The sequence below is a fragment of the Heteronotia binoei genome, chromosome 8 (genome assembly GCF_032191835.1).
Source record: "Heteronotia binoei isolate CCM8104 ecotype False Entrance Well chromosome 8, APGP_CSIRO_Hbin_v1, whole genome shotgun sequence".
Lineage (NCBI taxonomy): Eukaryota > Metazoa > Chordata > Lepidosauria > Squamata > Gekkonidae > Heteronotia > Heteronotia binoei.
Window position 1 is genome coordinate 69,597,816 of NC_083230.1, and position 24,145 is coordinate 69,621,960.

Here is a 24,145-nt window from a genome sequence, read left to right on the forward strand (position 1 = left end):
CACATTTTAAATATTTAATCGAAAATATGTGTTTCTTGTTCTCTGATGCCTTAACATCTCCAAAGTGGTGCTACTTCAACTGTCTCTTTAGTCTGATCAGAACGAGGGAAAAGTGATCCTCTATCCAAGAAAGCTCATTTGGATGGGTCATTCACATGTTTTAGAAAGATATTAAAATTCTTTTATAGAAAAGCCTATACAGCGAAGATTCCATCTATGTCTTGACATTTACAGCATTTTCCTTTGTAGTATTCATGCAATTTCTCAATAGCCTTTGGAGTTATATGTCATCTGAAAAACATTTTGTAAATTTTTCCCATAATTGTTCTCATTGTTGCATAGACATCTGTTATTTATGATTTTGTATCCACTTAATCATACATTTGAACTTGTTGATCTTCCATTTCTAGCTGGAGTAAAATATCAATAGTAGTAAATGCTTTTTTTGTTCTATAATCAGCTGCTCAAATTCACTGGCATCTCTTAGAGCAGGGGTGGCCAACGGTAGCTCTCCAGATGTTTTTTGCCTACAGCTCCCATCAGCCCCTGCCAGTATGGCCAATGACTGGGGCTGATGGGAGTTGTAGGCAAAAAACATCTGGAGAGCTGCCATTGGCCATCCCTGTCTTAGAACACCACTTTCAATACTCATGATCTCCTTTAGTCTTGAGACTAATTGATAATATATCAGTCCCTGAATGTTTACACCTTCTTTAATATCTCACCAAGACTTGATTTTCCCCAGAGTGTTTATCATCATGCCATAAGTTAAACATCATTTTTATTTCTCATATTCTTATCATAAGGAGTTTTTATTGGGGACATAAGCAAAGAGTTTGAGGGGCACAATAAATTCTGGAATGTAAACTATATTCTCAGAAGTCCATCTCTGATTACATGACTTCTACATAAGAGCCAGTTTGGTGTAGTGGTTAAGTATGCAGACTCTTATCTGGGAGAACTGGGTTTGATTCCCCACTCCTCTTCTTGCACCTGCTGGAATGGCCTTGGGTTAGCCATAGCTATCACAGGAGTTGTCCTTGAAAGGGCAGCTGCTGTGAGAGCCCTCTCAGCCCCACCCACCTCACAGGGTGTCTGTTGTGGGGGGAGAAGATATAGGAGATTGTAAGCCGCTCTGAGTCTCTGATTTAGAGAGAAGGGTGGGGAATAAATCTGCAGTCTTCTTCCTCTTGTATTATTATCTTTTTAGTTGTTTCTTAATCCATAAGTAATTATATAGGCCTTCATCAAGATCTGCTGATTCTAATTTCACTTTTCTTTTTCTTGGGTTTTTAATCCAGTCCACACCTGCTGCTTGGTAACAGGCCCATTGCCAGAAATTTTGGGATAGTGAGGCAGGGGAGCTGGGAACCTACGTAATTAGATTACTGCTAATCTGTATTGTCTGAGTATATTCCATGCATCCAACTCCAACATTCAAGGCCCCAGCCCCCACACAGAAATCTTTAGGAGTTGCCAGAAACTGGCAATCAGAACTGAGAGGAATTTATTGTTGAGTGCAAACAAGCTGTTTGTTTTACTGAAATTTTGTGTATGTTATTTTTCTGTTGTTATGAATTTCAATTGTAATTCATGAGAACTGTAGAGATTTTTTTATAGGATTAAAAAAAATAACTTTGGAGACAGGAATGCTACCACGCTTGCTTTCAATCAATACTAAACTGTGGAGTCTTGTGAGCAAAAATTCTACTTTGTGAGCTACTGGCATTAAAGTTGTGAGCCACTACATAAATTAGCTTGGTCTGGGGCCATTTTTCCTGAGCTGAGACAAACCTGTGTGAGCTGGGTGTTTATCTCATGCTGACTCAGCTTAGAGGGAAAGCCGCTTCCACTATCACCTGCCTATGGTGCACATAACAATACAACACATGACCTAAAAACAGTTTGACTGCACAATATGGCATTGCTAGATGCACTCAGATTCAGACTATACCAGAAATATCAACAAATTAGTACACAATGGCATAGCCATCTTCCTTCTACACACCAAAGCATACCCTTCATGTCCTAGCAAAGTTAAACTATCCCCAGTAGCAAAAAAACATTGGTGAGTATAATGGAGAAAGGAAAAATATGGTACTGCAGAATATACTTTAGTAGGAAAGTGAGCACTGAGTTAATATGTACATACTGTGATTCTGCTGTCACGTGTAATATAATGTACAGATAAATTCACAGCAGCATAAACCTAGGTTTTTTATTCTGAAAGCTTTGCATGTATTACTTGTTGACTATTCAAGCTAAGATAGAAAACTCATCTGCAACAATTAGATTTCTAAATTGCATTTTGGTTGGAGATCAGTTGTAACAGCAGATCTCCAGCCACCACTTGGAGGCTGACAACCGTAGATCCCTGTCTCGTTGTAATCCCAAACACTTATTAGGGAGCAAGCTCCACTGAAGTATACATGTTTCTGTTCAGCTCAACATGTGCCCACTAGACAGAAAAGGCATATAAACAACCAATCCTCGTGGATCCTTTGTTTCCCTCGAAGTAGTCCTCTTGATTCTTTAATCACTGACGCACAGGAAGTTATTCATTAAAGCTTTCCTCACTACCACCACTTCCATCCCTGTGCTAGACAAAGCAATCCCAGTTGAATGCGTCAGACTGGGTAGATCATTCGTGCACTGCGATCCGGCTAAGGATCAGACTGTCAGTCTATTGTATTTGTAAGAGTTCTTAGGTGGACTACATTTCCCAGCATTCTTCAGGCACTGCCGGATGTTTAGTTTTTAGAGCAAAGGAAAGCATTTTGGAACAAGATGGCTGTGCTGTTGGCTCGGTCGTTTCAGGTAGAGGTTCTCTTCTGTTTTTACCTTTCCTGCAGGGTTCTCGCCTGTCCGCCTCCGGCCAGTTTTAGTGACCGGAGTTGGGGCTGAGAAGATCGGAAAGAGAGAGGACGCAAGGGAACAGCCCGCCCCCCGTGCTGTGCAGAGCCAGTCGTTTGGCGGTAGGAAGACCCTTCGCCTACCCCTAAAAGTGGCGCCCTGCCCCTAGTCCTTCGGGCGGGTTGCTAAAGCGTTGCTTCCTGGTCAGGCCGGTTTAATTGGAATACGCTGCCTTGGCCTACCAGAGTGTGCGATGTTACCGCGACTCATGGGATTGCTGCCATTGGGGAGGGTTGTCTCCTACGTAAGGGATTTAGAAGACGGCCAGTATCATACAATGGTCCCAGTTGGACTAGGACTGGAACAGCCCGAGTTCAGATTCCGACTCGTCTTTGCCACTCGCTAGATGATCTTGAGTCGCGTCCGTTGCGCGCGCTCTCTCTCTCAGCATCACCTTCAAAGAGTTGTTGAGGATAAAATGGGGGAAGAGGAGGACCGCATATGCTGTTCTGACCTCGTCAGAGGTAGGGTGAGATAAAAATGGATAAACGGTGACCCTTTAAAGAAGGAGATTTTAAACCATAATGTGCTGCTTGTGGCTATGCGGTGCTTGGAATGCAATGGCCAAATTGGCATTCTTATTGAACTATAAAGAAATGCCTTTAAGGCTTCTGCTAAAAACTCTGAGCAGGCACCATGTCAAAGTGACACACCCTGTCTTCAAAGAAATTTGGAACCTTTGGCAGAGTGACTCTATAAAGGAATCTGTGTTCACTTTGGTGGTAATATAAATACTATGTCAGTTGCTGTAGGCTGAGGAGGCTGGTTATGTCCTCCTCTGGGTAAAGTGCTGATCTATTAGAGAAGAGCATTCTTTTGTACACATGTGGCCTGGTTGGAACCTGATGCTGGTGGAGCATATTAATGTACTCGTGTGTGGCTGCATGCTCCCATCAGTTGTCATAAGCAGGGCTGGCTATTGCACAGCCAGTCCTGACAATATAATGTTGACTTGGACCACAGATGCTAGTATTGCATGGCTGTGAAGGCCCAGCTGAAATGAGAATCTGGGTGCATATTTCTGTTCCATTGTTGTCATGTTTAAATTGAGCCCTAGCTATACTGATAGCAAGTGAAAGTGTAAGGCCCACTGATTGTGGCTCGGAAGCATGCTAATTATATTCTCATTTCCCTTATTGAAAAACTTATTTTAAAGATTCTTGGCTTCCTCAAGCATAGTTATGATAGCATTGTAAATGAATTCATGCATTTAAAAAAAAATAGTCTACCTCATCAAGTGTGACATTGTAAATAGCTTGTGCCACACAGCAGACTGAAAAAACATTTAGCCTGCCTTATAAAAAGCCTTTGTACATCTTCACTTGGATACAGTTCTTACTGCCAGAGGCAAGTGATTGTTTTTTACAAGCCTGGGTTATATGTAGGCTGGATTCTGCAACCTACATAGCTTTTTATTACATTCTGATTAACTGAAACAAAGGTGGAGGCCTGTGTATAATCTTTGGCATGAAAATCATGTGTTGTTGGCTGTGAAAGCCAAGACCAAAAAGAGTAGTTTTTAACTTCTGTTTTATATTGGTCTGAGGGAAGGAGCTGGAGCACAATTTTGAAACCTGTTTTATAGCAATAATGGAGCGGTAACTATTTTTTAAAAATGTCCAAACATTTGCAATACTTTCAAAATAATTACATCTCTGACACCATTGCATCCACTGTGCCATGCTGTGAAACATTTCCAAAGTGGTAAGAGATTTGCTAAACTCTTTGGCCTAGGAAGATCCAAGTGGGCAGCCGTGTTGGTCTGAAGCAGTAGAACAAAGTAGGAGTCAAGTAGCTCCTTTAAGACCAACAAAGTTTTATTCAGAACATAAGCTTTCGTATGCAGGCATACTTCTTCAGAGGAGGGGATAAGGTACAGTGGGCTGAAATACATGTAGTTGGTGGGTTAAGAGTACAAACTGATACAAAGCTAGGATCACATGGCAAAACAGTGTAACAAATTAAAAGGCCATTTGGTCTGGATAGCCATAAAAGGTAATAAAAGTTGCCAGCCAATCGGTGTTGCCGCAAGTCTAGGTAAAACAAAAGGACATTATTTCCTTGTTCTTGTCCGCCTAATTTACTTCTCAGCATCATTGTATACATTGTAAACATCATTCTAGTTTGCCATTAGAAAAAAAGAATACATCAAATGAAAATGGGTTAAGTATATGTAATGAGATAAACAGCCAATATCCCTTATTTGAGTATGTCAATACAAAACATTGTTCTGATACACTGTTTTTAAAGAGAAATACATAAAGCTGATCTACAACAAACCTTTTAGGAACTAAAGTACCTACCTTATGAAGTCAGGACACAGAGTAACAAAGCCAGAATGATACCCCAAGAAAACCTGTTACAAGACAGACCCCAAAAAAGACAATAACAGAACACCACTAGTGGTCACACACAACTCTCAACTGAAAACAGTTCAATGTATCATCAACAACTTACAACCTCTATTGGACAGTGACAGCTCTCTTTCAAAAGTACTGGGGGGTAACCCTTTTCTTGCACACAGACAGCCCCCTAATCTCAAACAACTCCTCACCCACAACAAAACAGCATCTTGTCTGAGCATGGACTCCGGTACCAGAGCTTGCAATAAACCGAAGTGCCAACTTTGCTGCCACATACACCCAGACAACACAATCACTGAACCTAACAGCATTAACTATACCATCTCAGGCTCATTCACTTGTTCATCTTCCAACATTATATATGCCATTAAATGCCAACAATGCCCTTCAGTTCTCTATATAGCAGGGGTGTTTTTTGCCTACAATTCCCATCAGCCCCAGCCATTGGCCATGCTGGCTGGGGCTGATGGGAGTTGTAGGCAAAAAAACATCTGGAGAGCTACCGTTGGCCACCCCTGTTATATAGGACAAACAAGACAAACCCTACAACAGTTTGGTGTAGGAGAGAGCCAGTTTGGTGTAGTGGTTAAGTGTGCGGACTCTTATCTGGGAGAACCGGGTTTGATTCCCCTCTCCTCCACTTGCACCTGCTAGCATGGCCTTGGGTCCGCCATAGCTCTGGCAGAGATTGTCCTTGAAAGGGCAGCTACTGTGAGAGCCCTCTCCAGCCTCACCCACCTCACAGGGTGTCTGTTGTGGGGGAGGAAGGTAAAGGAGATTGTGAGTCGCTCTGAGACTCTTCGGAGTGGAGGGCGGGATATAAATCCAATATCTTCTTCATCTTCTATCTACACCAGAGGATAAATGGACACAAATCTGACATCAGGCATTACAGAACTGAGAAACCTGTGGAAGAACACTAACCTTCCAGAGTATTCAATGAGTGACCTCAAAGTAGCTGTTTTACTGCAAAGGAACTTCAAGAACAGAATGGAGAGAGAAATTGCTGAATTACAAATTATTATGAAACTTGGAGCAAATACCTCCCCAGGACTGAACAGAGATATTGTTTTTAAATCTCATTACGTATGCTAAACCCACTCTCAGTGAGTATAGCTATACATCCACAGTATTCCAATGTATTTCTCTTTAATAATAGTGTATCAGAACAGTGTTTTGTATTGACATACTCAAATAAAGGATATTGGCTGTTTAAAAAAAAAAAAAGTAACGGTAGTCCCCTGTGCAAGCACCAGTCATTTCCAACTCTGGGGTGACATTGCTTTCACAACATTTTCACGGCAGATTTTTTTACGGGGTGGTTTGCCATTGCCTTCCCCAGTCATCTACACTTTCTCCCCAGCAAGCTGGGTACTCATTTTACCGACCTTGGAAGGCTGAGTCAACCTCGAGCCGGCTACCTGAACCCAGCTTCCACTGGGATCAAACTCAGGTCGTGAGCAAAGCTTAGGACTGCAGCTTTACCACTCTGCAGCACGGGGCAGTTTATTGGCTGTTTATCTCATTACATATACTTAACCCATTTTCATTTTATGTATTCTTTTTTTCTAATGGCATACTAGAATGATGTTTACAATGTATAGAATGATGCTGAGAAGTAAATTTGGTGGACAAGAACAAGGAAATACATGTCCTTTACCTAGACTTGGGTGTGTTTTTTGGCCACTGTGTGACACAGAGTGTTGGACTGGATGGACCATTGGCCTGATCCATCATGGCTTCTCTTATGTTTTTATGTAGCAACACCAATTGGCAGGCAACTTTTATTACCTTTTATGGCTATCCAGACCAAATGGCCTCCTATTTTGTTACACTGTTTTCCCATGTGATCCTAGCTTTGGATCAGTTTGTACTCTTAACCCACCAGCTACATGTATCTCAGCCCACTGTACCTTATCCCCTCCTCTGAAGAAGTATGCCTGCATACGAAAGCTTACGTTCTGAATAAATAGGGTGATTGAGGGAAATCCTCAGGAACTTTCTGTAGAATTTGCTATTCACTTTGACTTGGCCACCGCATTGGATGTAGTACAATTGCCAGGTATTTCTGAGCTATTACTTCCATAAACGTCCATTTTTGTAGCATGAAGAGTCCTTGGAAAGGTGTTGCCTGCCACTTGTATGCTTGTTGTGGCTGAGAGGAAACCAGGGGTCGTGTCCAGAAGGTGATGAATTCCTTGTTATGAGAAGAAATGGTCCTAGCTGCCTTGAACAAAGAAGACAGTGAAACCACTCTTGAAAAAGTGTTGCCTGATCTGGTTGGTTTAGCTATCAGCCATTTATTTATCTCTTATGTGGGGCATGGTTCTCCAAACATTTCTGGATAATATGGGCTATCTGAAACAATTTCAAGACTGGCTTATGCCCTAGGTTTAGGAGAGGTTGCCTTAGTTTCCCTAGCTGGTTATGCTGAGACACAGACAGAACATCATGAGGGTGACTTGTTGGTATTTCTGGATCTTTAGTGGTCATTGAAACTATTAATCACCCTGGATGTCCTTCTGGATCACTTATCTGGGTTGTGAATTAGAAGCACAGCATTGTGTTGGATTTTACCTACCTTGCAGGAAAATTCCAAAAATGGTGCTAGCAGACCTCTCCACCACTATGTTTCATTTATTATATTCTTGACTCCAATTTTGAATTCCCATTTTGAATTATGTGCTATTTAATATTTTCGTGAAACTTCTGGGGAAAACTGGTCAAGGTTTGGTGATATAGTGCCATCAGTACACATACACTGAACTCAGAGCTAATATCTTTATTACCTAAAAAGTTACAGATTGATTGAGGTTTGGATCTTGACTACTGCACTGACAAACTGTTGACTACCAATAGTGGTGAAACCCGGATTGAACTTCGCAGCTGCCCTCCAAACGACTTCTTGAAGTGCCACTGGTTTTATCTGCTGGTATGGCTATGGCATGCAGAAAGGCTGTGTTCACTACTCTGGGAACATGTTTCAAAGCAATAACTAGACAATCTCTGGCATTCGGTAAGGATTGTAAACATTCTTTTATTAGATAATCATAATATTCTTTTTTGGGGGTAGTTTGTGTATGCATGCACATCTGGGAGTCATGGTGACCTCTGGTAACTGACCCCCTACTGGGGGCCTGGAGGGTATTTAGGGAGGTGGCTGAATAAAGCCTGCCGCCACCTCCTGACTCCTGGTGTTCCCAGGAGGTTTCCCATCCAAGTATTTACCAGAGTCAACCCTGCTTAGCTTCTGAGATCTGATAAGAGTGGGTTTGCCTGGGCTATTGAGGTCAGGACACTAGCAATGTGTTTTTTGTTTTGGCAAGGGGAGTGGGTCTTGTATATCACAGAGGTGCTCCCAAAAGTTCCAAACAGTCAAGTATCCTATGGCATATAGGGCTTCCTGATTTCTCTTCTCATACAATGGGGGCTATACACTGTGTATAGAGTAAGCTGCTGCCACTTTGGCGGGGGTGGGGGGGCTCACATTTTAGGTAACTTGTCTTAGTCCAGAGCAATACTCCTTCTAAGCTGTGGAGTCTTGTGAGCCAAAATTTTACTTTGTGAGTTACTAGCAAAATTGTGAGCTACTGCATAAATTAGATTGTTCTGGGGCCCTTTTTCCTGAGTTAAAAAAAAATGTGTGAGCCAGAGGCTAAAGAACTAGCTCACAATAACTCAGTTTGGAGGGAGCACTGGTCCAGAGGTGTCAAATGGTACACTGCTGTTATGAACATAATACTCAACACTTGCCATTTTTGCGGTTTAAAATGTTTTAGAGCTGTAATTGTACTTACAATTTAAAATCAATTTAATTGATTTTAATGTATTCAGATTTGCCATTGGACTTGTTTGCTGCCTTGAGCCTGCTTCAGCAGGGAGTGCGGGATATAAATAGAACTAAATAAATAATGTGCAGCCCATGGGCCTGATCCATCCCCTGGAGGGCTCTAATCAAGCCAGCCAGCAACTGGCCATCATCTGTTTCCGTCTCCCTCTGTTGCCTCCTTCCCTCGCCATTTTGATATTTTTCCCATGCAGTGCAGCCCAGCAAAGTAGCCTCTTTCTCTTTTCCTCTTCCTCAAGGGAGGGAGAGGGAGGAGGAGCCTCAGCCAATGGAGGTTTGGTTCTGTAGCTCTGCTGTGCAATTGAGGGATTCTGAAACAGCTATTGAGGGAGTCTGTAGCTCTGCTGTGCAATTGAGGGAGTCTGGAACAGCTAGAGTTCTCTTAATCAAAGCTAAAGCTGTGCCAGGCTCTCTCAATCATACTGCAGAGCTACAGAGCCACGCTCCTCCATTGGCTGAGACTCCTCCTCCCTCCCCCTCCCTTGGGGAAGAGGGAATGAGCAGGAGGCTCCTTTGCTTGGCTGCATAGCATGGGAGAAATACAAAAAGCACCATAAAATAAACTTTTACTCAAGGTAAGAGCTTTTTGCCTTGCTACTCTGTGTATGTGTGTTGTGAAGCTGGTTTTGCCAGGGTGCAGCTGGGTTCCCTCCCCCAATCCAGTCTTTCTCAGTAGGAAAGCAGTGTGGGTTATCTCTTTTGCACTGTATTCATGCCCTCCTGATCCCGTCTGTCTATTCTTGCCCTGCCTCATAGGAATTGCAATTATTTCTCTGGGAAAGGCTATAGCTTTGTAGATAAACACATAGCCCTTAGCCTGTGCCATGGTTCCTTCTCATGTTCTTGAACAGCACACAAAGCAGCTTATGTACAAAAGCTCACAATGCCAATCCATTTCATGTTTTCCCCTGGGTCTTAGGGCACTGAGTGTGAGATTTCTGTAATGAATGTCAGTAAATTAAAAGTAGGTTTCCAGTTTAGAAATAAACACTGGACAACACCTGATTGCTACAGCACAGATATTGACTCCAGATTTTGATGCAATAATTCAGAGCAAGACGTGTCAATTATCACAGACTGTTAAACAAAATATTGGAAGTTTGTAAATATTTTAAGCATGTTTTAAGTAAAAAAAATCTTTAATTGTATTTGTGTGGGCCCTTTATAAAGTTTATATCTCTGCTACCTGACATTACATTTTATGGTACACATGGCCCAGCCCGACAAGGTCTCGTTTATGTCAGATTCGGCCCTCATAAGAAATGAGGTTGACACCCCTGACTTAGTCAGAGAGAAATGTCTCTAGGCCACAGGTGAACTCAACTAGGTTAGAGTTGCTACAGCCAAGGCAAATCAGTTGCATCCCACTTGCCAAGAAGAAAAACACCTCTCCCTGTTTGTGTTCAGCTGCTAAAGTCAGTGAAAGAAAGATACTTCTCTCAGTTTTGCAACAAGGTGTAAATGCCTGAGCACTGTGTATGAGAGCAGAAACAATGTAGAGGAGCAAAGGATAAGCTGCTGGTGGTAATGTGTTGGAGAAGAAGAAGATATTGAATTTTTATCCCGCCCTCCACTCCGAAGAGTCTCAGAGCGGCTTACAATCTCCTTTACCTTCCTCCCCCACAACAGACACCTTGTGAGGTGGGTGGGGCTGAGAGGGCTCTCACAGCAGCTGCCCTTTCAGGGACAACCTCTGCCAGAGCTATGGCTGATCCAAGGCCATTCCAGCAGGTGCAAGTGGAGGAGTGGGGAATCAAACCCGGTTCTCCCAGATAAGAGTCCACACACTTAACCACTACACCAAACTGGCTCACCGACTGGAGCCTTCCTCTCCATCTCTGCTGCCCTGAGTTCAAAGAACTATCAGTGAGGATCCCTCCAGCTGCTCGCATGTTTCCACAGCCTTACTAACTCCTCTTCATGAGGCTTTGTGGAGCACTCTCTCTGCCTCCCCCTGCCAACCATGGGAGAACTACTGAAGCAATGAATGGTAGTTTGTTTTTTTTCCCAAGCAACTTCCCGCTTATGTAGTAGCCCAGTAGTCAAAAAGTAGTTCTTAACTGTCCTTCAGAATAAGGACACAGTCATCTCTACAATTATTTGTGTGCATTCTGTCTGTTTTTCTTTCAAAGCACAGTGGAAAGGGTGACTTTGAGAAGGGAGATAATGCTTCAGCGTGAACATGTGCACTAGTCCCTCGGTTAGATGATGATCATTTGATAATACCCATTGTATTGAAAACAAGTACACATAATACTCTGCTGTGCTTATACAGTTTATACACTTTACTCAGCTCTTGTGTTTTACCCCTCAGACTTGGTTATGTATTGTTCTTGCAATAAATCTACATATTCAGCTCTTCCGGATGACTACAACTGGTATGTATTGCATCAGAATGGCTTAACTCAATGTTCAAACGTCTGCCAATTAGCAAGGGTAACACTAGAATAGCTGTTACTGTATGGACTCAATTCATGCCTGCCTGTTTCTCAGCTTTTGGCCCTGTCTATTGTGATCCACCTGCAGACATTCACTATTATTGAATATATGTATTGGCATTGAATATTGTTACTATTTACTTTATTTATATCCCACCTTTTGCCCCAGTGGGTACCCAAAACAGCTCACACTGTTGTCCATTTTATTCTACCTTCACTACTCATGGAATTCATATATACACTCCAGTTTATTTGAAAGATTTGTATATTGAATCAATATGAATGTTTATTTAATGGTTTAAATGGTTTTAATGGTTTTATGAATGTTTATCCGTTTTAGATGTATTTAAATGGTTTTAATGGTTTAATGGTTTCAGATGTATTTAAATGGTTTATGAATATGTGTGTTTGATGTGTTGGTATGTTTGTGGAAGAGCACCTCATTTCGTTGCTCTCTTTTTGTTGAGAACAATGACAATAAATTCATCTATCTATCTATCATATTGAATCAATAAAATCTACATGGTTGTTATTTCATAAATGTAATAATCAGCATCTTTTCAAATGTATTTATCCAGCAGATCTATGAAAATGTCATTCAAAGGAGTAGAAACTTTTTTTCTTTCATTTTAGCAAAGTGGAACTTGGTGTGACATCAGATGGAAAGACTATAGTTTGCTATCACCCTTCAGTGGACATTCCATATGAACACACAAGGGTATGTGAAATCCTACCTAGAAAATGAATCTAATTTCAGTTTAGTTCTCCAATATATTCTTGGGAGTTAGCCCTTTGCATGAATGAGTTATATAAAAGGAATCAAATGGGCTTGTGCTGGAAAATAAAGGTACATTTATTTTTTTCGTTTGGCAAAAAAAAAAAAGCTGGCTGAGAAACATGATAGAGGATTGTGAATGTGGACACTGTGTGACATGTGAATAGAACTTTCCTCCTTTCCCAGATACAAGAACTCAATGAAATCAGCTGGCAGTCAGTTTAAGAACATTAACTATTTTATGCCATGAATTAATTACCATTAGATTTGGGTGGCCACTGGTTTAGATAGCATTAAAAGTTTAGGCAGATTCAGGGAGGAAGAGAAGGATATCAGCAGCTATTAGCCATGGTATGTTCAGAGGCAGTATGCCATTGAACACAAATTTGCGGGAGCAAATGGTAGCCAAGATGCACATGGTCTTCCTGGAAGCATTGGAGTTTTCACTGTTGATGCTAGAATAGTTGGACTTCTGATCTTACTCAGCAGATACTTGTTGTTTTAATGCTTCTTTGCAGGTCCCCAGGTAGTAAGATTCAGTTGGTGCACATGTTTGTGTATATAATTTTTTTGCAATCTGGTTTTAAATTCCTGCAGACCTGCTCATCATGGTAGCCATGAGTGTAGAGATTTATGGCTTCTTTTTCAAAGAATAATAGTGGACTTCTTAAAACTTTGAATTTGGTAATTTTTTGACAGCCAATTCCACGGCTAGATCCAGTGGATTTTAAGGAAGAAACACATGATCAAGTGCTGAAATCTAAGTTTAAAGTGGAAGATCTCAAGAACAATCAAGGTCCAACAATTGAGGAACTTAGTAAAATGTTTTATACCACAAAACATCGCTGGTATCCAGTGGGGCAGTAAGTGCTTTCTTAAGACATAATGTGTGAAACAGTGTTGAAGAGACAATTTAATATACTAAGTGTAGTATTTTTATTTGTACTCTGTACAGTATAATAAGTGCTTTATTACAGGGGTTCTCAAGCTTACATCACATCTTCCAGGGTGGTCTTGACTGAATGTGAGTGACCAGGGATATGTTGGGTTGTTTAGAAGTTTCTATTTGTGCAGCAGAGATGGGGGCGTAATATACTTTACTGTTATAGTGATATTGTGATAGAAAGTGCCATCAAGCTGTAGCTGATTTATGGCAATTCCATAGGATTTTCAAGGCAAGAGATGTTCAGAGGTAGTTTTCTATTCCCTGCCTCTGTTTGGTGACCCTGGATTTCATTGGTGGTCTCCCATCCAACTACTAACTAGGGCTGATTCTGTTTCTTCCAAGATCAGATGAGATTGTGCTAGCCAGGGCCATTCAGGTCAGAGCATTCTGTTTTGGTTCACTCAGCAACCCAATAAGGATTTTAAGTGGTGCAGTTTAAGATGGAATGCTTCTACTTTTGATAGTGATATTATAAATGTAACAAATGAAGTACCTTTCTGGGAAAATCTCAAGATGCCCTTGACCAAAAAAGAATTGTTTTCCCCAGCTAGACAAATGCTTGAAGTGAGGCAAGGCATTGTGGTGCAAATGAACTGGTTTGTGTAGCAGATCATGTAGGGAGACAACCGACAAAAAACTTTAATTCTGCTTTGACTTCTTGGAATAGGTGGGAGGCATCTGTAGAACATTCAAAACATGTTCAAAAAAGTCATGCACAAGATGAATTGTAAAAAGTTTCAAATAATTCTAAATTCTCAATTTTAAACCAAAATCCTTAATATCTGACAGGATACCAAGACATCTTCATTTTAATGTTTTTTCTCCCCTTCAAGGTACCATAATAGACGCAAGAAAACCAATACTCCCAAAGATCGGTGAACAGGAGAGTGTGTGTCTTGCTTTATCTTTCCTGTCATTGAAGAAAATTCCTGAATAGATGGACTATACGTGTACACGGTCATTAAAATGTTTTTCTATCTAAAAACTTGCCATATGACTTCATTCTTTGCAGAATGTTGATTGATTTGTCTTGATGCCTAATTTAGAAAATAACAATTTGGGCAAACAGGTTGCAGGCTGATTAAAATAGATCTCTTGGAAAACATGGGCAAATCCTGCAGCTGACAGAATAGTTGTGTTAAAACTGGAGCTGAAATTCAAGGCATCTTTGCAGTGAGATGTAAGCAGGAGCCAGAGGTCAAGAAGGAAATGCACAGCTAACAGAACTGGATGCCTCAGACTTCCTAGGAGACTGAAATTAAATAAGTGACACACAGATGACCTTGAAGAGGCGTGTGAAGAAAAATTTAAGCTGCTACTGCCAGTCAGGATTTCAGGCAGTGTCCTGCACAGTTCACCTTGTGTTGTCTGCTAGTGAAGCCACGTTTCCAAGAATTTACTCATGGTTTTTACTGATGAGCAGTTGTTCCCAGGTGGGGTCTGTAGAAAAGGTTTCATGTGAGCAGGTAATATTGCTGAGATACACAGTGAGCTGATTGTAGCTTAGCTGGCAATGGAGAGAGGGATGGCTATCCCTTGTGACAGTCTTGTTTTAGAACGTTCTGTTTCAGATACAGTGTGCATGGGCTACCAAAACAGTTATCTTATGAATGAGCTTGAAATGGTTTACCAAACTCCTTTCCTGCATACCCCATAACCACTCTATTGTTGGAAAAGTAAGTGGCCTCCTGCATGCATTACATCACTGCTGCCCCTCCTGTGGCATTCCTTTTCATAGTAAGGCAGCAGCTGTTCTAAGAATGTGAGGCACTGAGATTAACTTCGTGTGCCTGTGTGACCCCACCATTATACCCTGCATCTGAGGGTAGCTTGCTACATCCACATATACAACCAACTCAGGGTCCCCTGAAAGGAACACACATAATAATCATGGGAGCTTGCACAAAACATGGACCCTGGATGTTGCAAAAGCAAGATATCTGTCTCTTCAGCATGCAAGTCACTTCCCACTCCCCGTCCGGCCAGGTAAGCATCAGCTTTTCGGCATTGTAGCACATCCCAGTATTTTAGCATGGTCGCTGTCTCTTTGAAGTCTAAATCTCCTTTAGTGACATTTCTCTTCAAAACACCTACTCTTTCCTCTGTGGGCTTTTCCTGGGCCAAACTTCCTTTAAAGTGTAACCATTTCTCTGGGAATCCTATTTCCGGGCAATCCTCTGGGTTACCAAAAGAAATTCACTTTGAAGTATTAGATAGTATGAGCCACCAACAGGACATGCATTCTCCAGGAAATACCCAGTAGGATTCCATCACACCTTTTTGATCAGAATTCGGGAAACCTCTCAGTCCTTTGATCAAACCCATAATCATGCACCTCAGAACACCACCTCTAATCTTATAAAAACAGCTACCAGGCCACAGTTGTGTGTGTTTTTCTGGATCCAAACTGCACACCCAAGATGCTGGATGTCTTGCCCCTCTCCCAGATAGGAAGCTATAATTCCCCCAAGCCCCTGTATTTCTGCTAAACTTGTGTATTTGTTTCCAGTGTGCATTTATTCTGTTATTTTACTATTTTTCTTTTTAATAAAATAACCTTTCCAAGTTAAGCAACAGTCTCATTCATTTTGAGAGTTCTCTGAGGGAATTAGTAGTGCTATGCAAAAGTGAAAATGGTCCCAAGTTACCCATTCTTGCTAAATGCTAAATTCCCCAATCAACCAATTAATTAAGCCTTTTACTGTCAGAGACAAATGTTGAGTTCACACAGGAAAGCCCTGCTGTTAGTTTTGGTACAAGAAATGCTTAATTTATTGAAGATAAAAACAGTTTATTAAAAATAACAAGATCTGTATAACAAAGTTTGAGTCCAGTGGAACCTTTAAAACCAACAGTTTAATTCCGTTTATAATCTTTCATGTGTGCGCACTTCTTTAGATACATTGAAACAAGATATCCTCAAGCCTTATATATAGAGATCTGTATAAGATCTGTACAACTCCCTGGAGGATCATTGTTGGTAAAATGTGGAGTGCTACCAACGTGCACCTTAGAATTTCAGTTAAAAGAAAAAACACCCAAGATTTACTTCTGAAAATTACAATTAAGATATTTATGAATTTAGAAGGCAACCATCATTTTCAGTAGCACCTCCTTCCATGGAACAATCTCAGACCATGATTTCTGCTTGCCAGGATGAAAACAAATGACCGACAGCCTTGCTAACCACTCAGTCTGAGAACAGATAGGTTGGATTGTGCAGCTCCATTTGCTAAAGATAATATTAACTGCATTGAGGAATTCAACAGTCCCCCAAAATGCGCTTGAGCAGATCTTTGGATTTAAGCCAGTTTTCCTGGTTCACAAAAATAAGAATCAAAAGGGTGCATGTGTATAGAAGAGTGTTTGTTCTATACACACACACACACACACACACAAAGAAGATACTTATACTAAGTAAGCCATTAGTTCATTAAGGTAAATATCTGGCAACAGCTCTCCAGGATCTCAGATTTCAATGTGATAAATATTATTTCACATCTTTTACACTTGTTCCTTAAGTGCTTGCAATATTGCTATAGTGTGTTTTACAAAGCAGGCTGTACAATAGGCCTGTCTGTTTATAGCTGTTTGCCCATTTTAAGCAGTTACTTGGTTTTGAAAAGGTGAGGTGACCTCTAGTTTTAAAATATGTATCTTATTATTGTGAAGCTGTTTAAAATTGTTAATATTTCCAGGAAGAAAGCAAAACTAATTCTAGTTAGGAAAAGTAATTCAAACAACAAAAAATAGTTTTATATTTCTATCAGGAAAATAGGAACATCAAATAATTGTGCTTGCTCTTCAACATGTGACTCATCCTTTCTGAAGGAGATCCTGACAACATTTCTGGATCTGGGAGTACTTGACATCCATGATGGCAAGAGTGATGATCTCACTGGGGTCAAGAGCAGGAGTGGGGGGAGCAAACCAAGACAGCCAAAGGGCAGGCAATGCAAGCTGTGCACAAGGAGGCATACCATTGCAAGCAACAAGCCATACCCTGCCTCATGAGCTCAACTTGTCACCTGCTGCCCCGCTGTGTATGTGCAAAGAGAAATGGAAGCCTTGATCTTAGCTAGCAGCAAATATGTGGCAACTTTAGAAGGCTCTGTGCCCCACCTTATGGTCCTGACCCATGGGATGAAGACCACAGCCCAATATGACAAAGGGATTCCAGTCAGACCTCAACATTTGTACATGCCAGGCTCATGTTGAATCCTGAGGCTTTAATGACCCAGACTTTATATTTGCTTGACCAACAAGAAAGAGCTGAGACTGGATTAGTTAATTTTACTCCAACAAACACCATATTCATGGCCAAAGTGAAGACAGATGAACATATGCCTTCTAGAAAGTAAAGTGAATGTTAAAGCAACTTTTGAAAATATGTGGCCAATGTATTATTGTGTGAACCACCAGGGGGCACTGCTGCACAAGCAAAGCACTTAGCTTTGGTTGCTTAAAACCAGGACCAATTTGGAAAACATACTTTTAAAAAAAGTTTAGGATGTTGGCATTTGTGAGCAAGCAAATCAAATCAAACTGGTTGACCTTAGTGAAGCTAAGGTATAAGCTATATATTACTGATATTAAATGTTTTCCATTACATTGATTTGGGGCTGTAAAAGAAAGGAAGGTTAGGTTTGAACAGGGATGTGGATTTCTTGAGAGCAATGACTGCACTGTGTACCTTCTACAAATACCTGTAGTGGAATAACACTGAGCAGCACAGGAGGGGGTTAGCATAAGTTCTGCACACGAGGAAAAATGACAAGTTTTGAATTAGAACCTAGAACTGCAAGTCATTAGCTATGGTTACTGCCGCACATATTAACATGGCTACTAGAATTTATATCTAAAATTCACAATAATCCTTCTGTAAAATAATTATGAACTGGGCATAAATTGAGAATGCCTTTGGTTTATGATGGCTGTCCATTGTTGCACCAAAGAATAGGGCTTGTTTGCATTTAGTTCTTCCTCTTGCATATTCTTTCCTTGGCATCTGACAGCTACTAAGGGGTGAGAGGAGACAGCATGTGGACAGAATTCTTCCACCTTAATCTGCATTCAGTTGCAAAGAAGTCCCAGTGATACTTGCTTTCTAGTTAAAAATATCTAGAACTGCAGCTTCTTAGCAACTGCACTGTGTCTTAAGGCCAACAGTGCAATTTCCAGATTCAAATTTTGCCTTATTCAGTAAATAGCCTTGGGCAGGACACCATCTTTTAACCCAGCTTTCTTTAGTGAGAAGCCTCTGCAAATATTTCAGATTTTTCACTTAGGAACTATTATTCTCGAATACTGTGTTCAGGGCGGGCAGCTGGCCACTACACTGGAAAGAACCCAAGTCTTTGTGGAGAAGGCATAACAACAGTGCATGCAATTATTGTTTCAGCTTTTAAAATTTGTATTTAACATGATCCAGCACTGTTCCTTTACTCAATATATACTAAAAATGACATAGGTAAACACCGAAAAGAAGGTCATAACAGCAAAGCATGAAAGGCCAAACCATAACTTGGTAACACATAACCTCAAAGGTTTTTTTGAGCAGGAACTTGCAGGAACACAGTTCTGGCTGGCTTGGCAGCAGGAGGTGTGGCCTAATATGCAAATGAGTTCCTGCTGGGCTTTTTCTACCCCCAAAGCCCTGCATAACCTTGCTGATTTGAAGAACATGCTGTACGTTGAACAGTAACTACATCTGTATCCAGCCCTTCTTAAAATTCTTGCCAGTACTGGGGTGGCGGGGGGAGGGGGGTATTCCACTTTTCTCTCTCAATAACCTGTGAGACAAGGCAGAGAAACTGAGTGGCTGGCCCAAAATCAGTGAGACATGCAGCTGATCACATTCCTCTTTGGCTTGTATTGCAGCTGACATGTTAAATTTCACTTTTGTAAACACAAGCCAGATAGATATTTAAGCACTAGTGCTGGCAGAACTAGTCCTGCTTCAGACACACATTTCTTAAAGTGTATTTTGGATGAAAGTCATCAACTGTCTTGTGCTGAAAAAACAGTGTTTGCAGATTTCTTCCTGTTTATTAATGCAGTAGTATGGCATTGGAACAATAGTGTGAGGTTGCTGATCTCTGGGGCTACATGAGGAAGCTTTGTGCTGTGCCCACAAAGAGTCTAGCACAATTGCCCAGTATGCTTGACAGCTGAGCAGAAAGCCGCCCATCCCTGAGTACGAACCGAACATTACAAGCAAGGGGATATTTGTCCTCCTCCCTGTCCAAGTTGCATAGTGTGCTCCTCCTACAGCAATCTCACCTCCAGAAGCTGTGGTCTCCCCCACTCCCTCTTTTAGACAATCTTGTTGTGCTAATTAAATGCCAAGGTTGTGGGAGCAGCATGGACTAACAGTGGATAAGGAGGCGGCATCAAAGGGCAGCATGGACCGACAGCCATGAGGATAAGACGGAGAAAACTGGCCCTCCTCCACAAGCACATTCAACTGACTCAGGAGGGGGTGGGGAGACAGGACCACCAAGTTTGCTGTTTACCACATATAGCCAGCAATACTAATCTAGGTAAAATTATAATGGTCTCCATTTGTGCTAGATAAACTTTCCTTTTGAGAAACACAAGAACTTTATTCACTGAGTTCAGGTTGTTAATGAAAAATGTGTATGTGTTATGTAACACACAAAAACAACGCTGTGTAAACCATGTGCCTGTGGATTAGAAAACAGGCAAAATTTTGGATTTTATATTTAAAGTCCAAACAAATAAATGAGCATCTAATTAGACCAACTTAAATGCTGCTTGCATCATGTTACAATTTAATAGGAACATTATCTGATCAGTTCAAATTTGCGCTACAAAAAGAAAAAACCCCAATTCTTTAATATATCTATATTCTTGAATGATATCAACAAACCATAACCAAGCCTTTTGTGGCTAGTTGTGCCCAAACCTAGGGATTTCCATGACCTTAGAGATACTTTACTTTTAGTAGAAGTGGGCTGTAATTCTATCTACATTTACTTGAGGATAAATTCCATTAATTCAAAACAGTTTGTCACTGAGCTGACGGGCAAAGGCTCCATGACTCAACAGATAAAATGAAACAATAACCGGTGTCAGTCCTTTAATAGGAAATTAATATATAAAAACAGAAGGCAATCAGTCCTCAAGCAAAACTAACTTTTAACTTTAATAGATTCAGAACATTAATCTCATGATCTTTGAAGTATTGAAAAATAAAGCAATCAGCCGTTGTTCTTTCTCTAACTTGCAGATAATTTAGCAGAAGCTGTAACAGGTTTCCTTCAAAATCTTGTTCTCTGAAGCATATCTAAAATTATTTCCTGTAATCTGCATGAAGTTTAAACTTGATATACCTGTTAATCAAGTTTGAAGCTAGATTGTTTACAAATAGGCTAACAGCATAGATCAGATCCATGCAATAATTAGCAAGCAGATGGATTTAGGAAATGGACTTATAAAAATATACTGCACAGGTAACAAAAGTTTATATAACAGCTTCTTTAGGTAGACAGGGAACAGACTCATAAAATATACCTATGTTACCCAGCATGGTCTAACCGCACAAATGAACTGTGATTATACACTGTCCTTGTTATAAAAGCGATATAACAAGACACTCTTTATTTCCAGCAACTTTCACATGTCTCAAACTTTAAACAGCTCTCCCCCACCCTTCTTTATGTAACTTAGGAAGAACGGACTCTATAAAGCCCTATTAAATAGCCAACTGAAAACAGATAGAGCTGTAGCTGTAGCACAAGTTTCTGGACATAATTGTGTCTTCAAAAGAAACATGCACGTAAACCTAGGCAGCATGTTGCCATTGTGCTCTACCTGAAGAGCTGTGTGCTGCTCCTTTGAAGGATTTCCTGCACCTCCAGTTGAGAGGCTTTCTTCTTTTGGCTCAAAATACCTCAGTGTTAACTTAGAAGACAGCTTCATTCTCTTCCATTGGATCAACCAGAGTACACTGGATGAGTAGCTGTCTCTTAGAAGGACTGTTTATTGAAGGACTGAGCCTTTAAGATATTTGTTTTGGAGTGTATGCAGCTGGTATAAGCAATTTGTTATTTCAAGTGCAGTTTATGTTACAAGCTAGTATATTTGCTAGAAAAGATATATTTAAAAAGTAAAGCATGAATATATAGTGTATAAGTATTGTATGCAGTGTTTTCTTGTGTGCTGTCCCACCTGGAGGCTGGCAACCCTAGCTAGCAAGGCTGAGTTTGTTGTACTGGTTAGCAAGCCTCAAAGGCTGCAGGGGATGGGGGGATGGACAACTTTAAACAATAATAAGAAGTTGTTAGGGAATAGATGTGGGGGGTTGAAATAGAAGCAGAAAACATTGCTTCCTAAAACAGATCCTCATTTTACATTTACAGACTTCCAAACCAAAATACACAATCCACCCTTTCCCTTGTGCAGCAGTGGGGGTAGGGTAGAAGGGGAGAGATGCTGAGATCCCTAGCAGAGAACTGATCTCTGTAACAGGGCAGGCAGAAGAGGCAGGCTCCAACAGAAGTTGTTCTTAACCCCGCACATTACTCCCTATATGTCTGAAGTGGGATATCTTAAGGGCCTGAATAGATGAGTGGGGCATAAGAGAACAGAAAAGCCACAGTGACTGGAAGTCCCCAAACTAACTACAGGCAAATTTATAAAAACAAGTGCAGTTTGCCAGTACTACACCTATTCCCTGTGGCAGAAGTCCATACTCAGGGGACAACTCTGGGCCTAGCACGGAAACTGTTTGAGCTGAGCAGGATGTGAGCACGGCCAACACAAGGTGATCAATAATTTTCCTCAGCCACTCCCAGAGTGACTACATGGGGATCTTTGAATCTTATCATCCTCCTTCAGCTATTTGATCATTGGAAGGTAGATTTGGCTTCCAACAGAGTTATCTCAGAGCTCAATCTCTATTTCAAAGATCTATTTGTCGTGGGAAAAGGGAAGAGAAATACTGTTTATGAACAAGCCCTTTGCTGGCTTTCCTCCCACTGCAATTCCTTCTTGGTTTCCACCTACTTACATTCCTTTATGATGCCATTTAACAGATACAGAACAAAAGGTGCCCTTTCGAATCCCTACCTAGAAAGAAGGCGGGGTCAGCTAACACAATTCTAAGAAAGGGAGAGAAGAAACTCCTCAACCTGGTTATCACTTCTAGAGACAGAAAAAGATTAGTCCAACACAGCCTGAGCTGGTTTTTAAAAAGGGAAGATACCTTTGGTTATAAATGCACAAGGCACCTTCTTGAAGCATGAAATCTATATGATGAAAGCCCTCTAAATATTTTTGCATTTGAAGATTCAGTGGAGTGGAAACCCGTTCAATTTTATACAATTGCCTTGGGATTGTACCTTCTGGTTTTAGATGTGGATGGCATCTGGGTTTTATGCTAATGCAATTTTACCCCGGGCTGATGGAATCAGGTGCACTGGGTTCTATGTTCAGCTCAGGATGTAATCCGACCCTGGCAAATAATTCTTTAACTGTCTTTCTGTCACAATCCTGACTTTCAGCAATGTTGTGTATTGTTGTGTGCAACGGCAGTAAAATTATTTTAATGTTTCACATAAACAAAGCACGTTTCACATAAACAAAACACATAAACAAAGTAAAAACACAACTGGCTCAGAGATTAAATGCAGCTTGCTGACCCGATATATGCAAGGAGACAATTATAAGATATAGAATAAGACAATATGCAGCTGGCAATGATATGATATGGAGAGCCAGTTTGGTGTAGTGGTTAAGTGTGCGGACTCTTATCTGGGAGAACCGGGTTTGACTCCCCACTCCTCCACTTGTACCTGCTAGCATGGCCTTGGGTCAGCCATAGCCCTGGCAGAGGTTGTCCTTGAAAAGACAGCTGCTGTGAGAGTCCTCTCCAGCCCCACCCACCTCACAGGGTGTCTGTTGTGGGGGAGGAAGGTAAAGGAGATTGTGAGCCGCTCTGAGACTCTTCGGAGTGGAGGGCGGGATATAAATCCAATTTTATTTTATGTTATTTATTTATTTATGATGAAAAGATCACTCTATCTTTTGACAACCTTTCTGCTACCAGCATTATTACCCTCATTAATTCTGAGCAACACAAGATGAACAAAAAATAAATGGTACCTGAAAATCAGCAGTGTGAATTTGCCGTGTATCCTTGATGTTTTTCCATGATTACCATTAATTATTTAAATAAAACAAAATCCTCTGGAAAGACTAGACTGGGTCTACCTGTGCTACCTTCAAATGGAAGTCCAGGGACAGAAATCTGTGTAACATATTCTGGTTTCTGTGTTTTATTCCCCTTACCCCCAAAGCAGTGAAAACAACAGTCAGAAGACAGACTGGAGTGCTTCTTTCTCCCTTTCTCTCCCCCTCAGAATAGCATGTTACACTAGCAGAGAAATGCCTGCCCTAGATCTGCATGGGAGTTGCCATGCAACACCTGCTGGGATCTGAGTCTTCGGGGCTGTGTTGGCTCAAACTGGAGGAGTGGCAGTTTACATACATCCTGAATTCTAAGAATTACTCAGATTATCTGAATTCTCAGAATTCCATTCATTTAAAAACAAAAACACTTCCCTCTAGGAACCACAGATACCCAAAAAAGTCTCCTGACAATGTGTCCTGAACTACATTTTGAAAGAACATGCACACCTTCCCCCAAAGTTCCAGGTTTTGGCTTGATTTATGTTTTTCTTTTTTTATATTAGGATAACTTTTAATGTAAAAGCCACGTTTGTTTACAATTATCATAAAACGCCTGCAAGGTATGTTACTAGCAGGCCTCAGATTCAGCAGGAGCTCACAGGAGCACAGCACCTGAACCTTTCTGAGGGTTCCCCCTCTTCCTCCCCA

At 41.0% G+C, this 24,145-nt stretch overlaps 1 protein-coding gene across 2 annotated transcripts; it reads left to right on the top strand.

Moving 5' to 3' along the window:
- Positions 1–2,503: 2,503 nt before the first annotated feature.
- On the top strand, positions 2,504–14,267 carry MRPL42 (mitochondrial ribosomal protein L42). 2 transcript variants are annotated; one of them, XM_060245187.1, is made up of 6 exons: positions 2,504–2,817; positions 8,136–8,292; positions 11,438–11,501; positions 12,195–12,279; positions 13,036–13,199; positions 14,116–14,267. In XM_060245187.1, the coding sequence occupies exons 2-6, from the start codon at positions 8,211–8,213 to the stop codon at positions 14,159–14,161; spliced, it is 441 nt and encodes a 146-aa protein (XP_060101170.1). In that variant the 5' UTR covers positions 2,504–2,817; positions 8,136–8,210; the 3' UTR covers positions 14,162–14,267. The 2 variants fall into 2 exon arrangements, with proteins under 2 accessions (XP_060101170.1, XP_060101169.1); XM_060245186.1 differs by having other exon boundaries at positions 2,615–2,817; positions 8,074–8,292.
- The last annotated feature ends 9,878 nt before the right edge of the window (positions 14,268–24,145 follow it).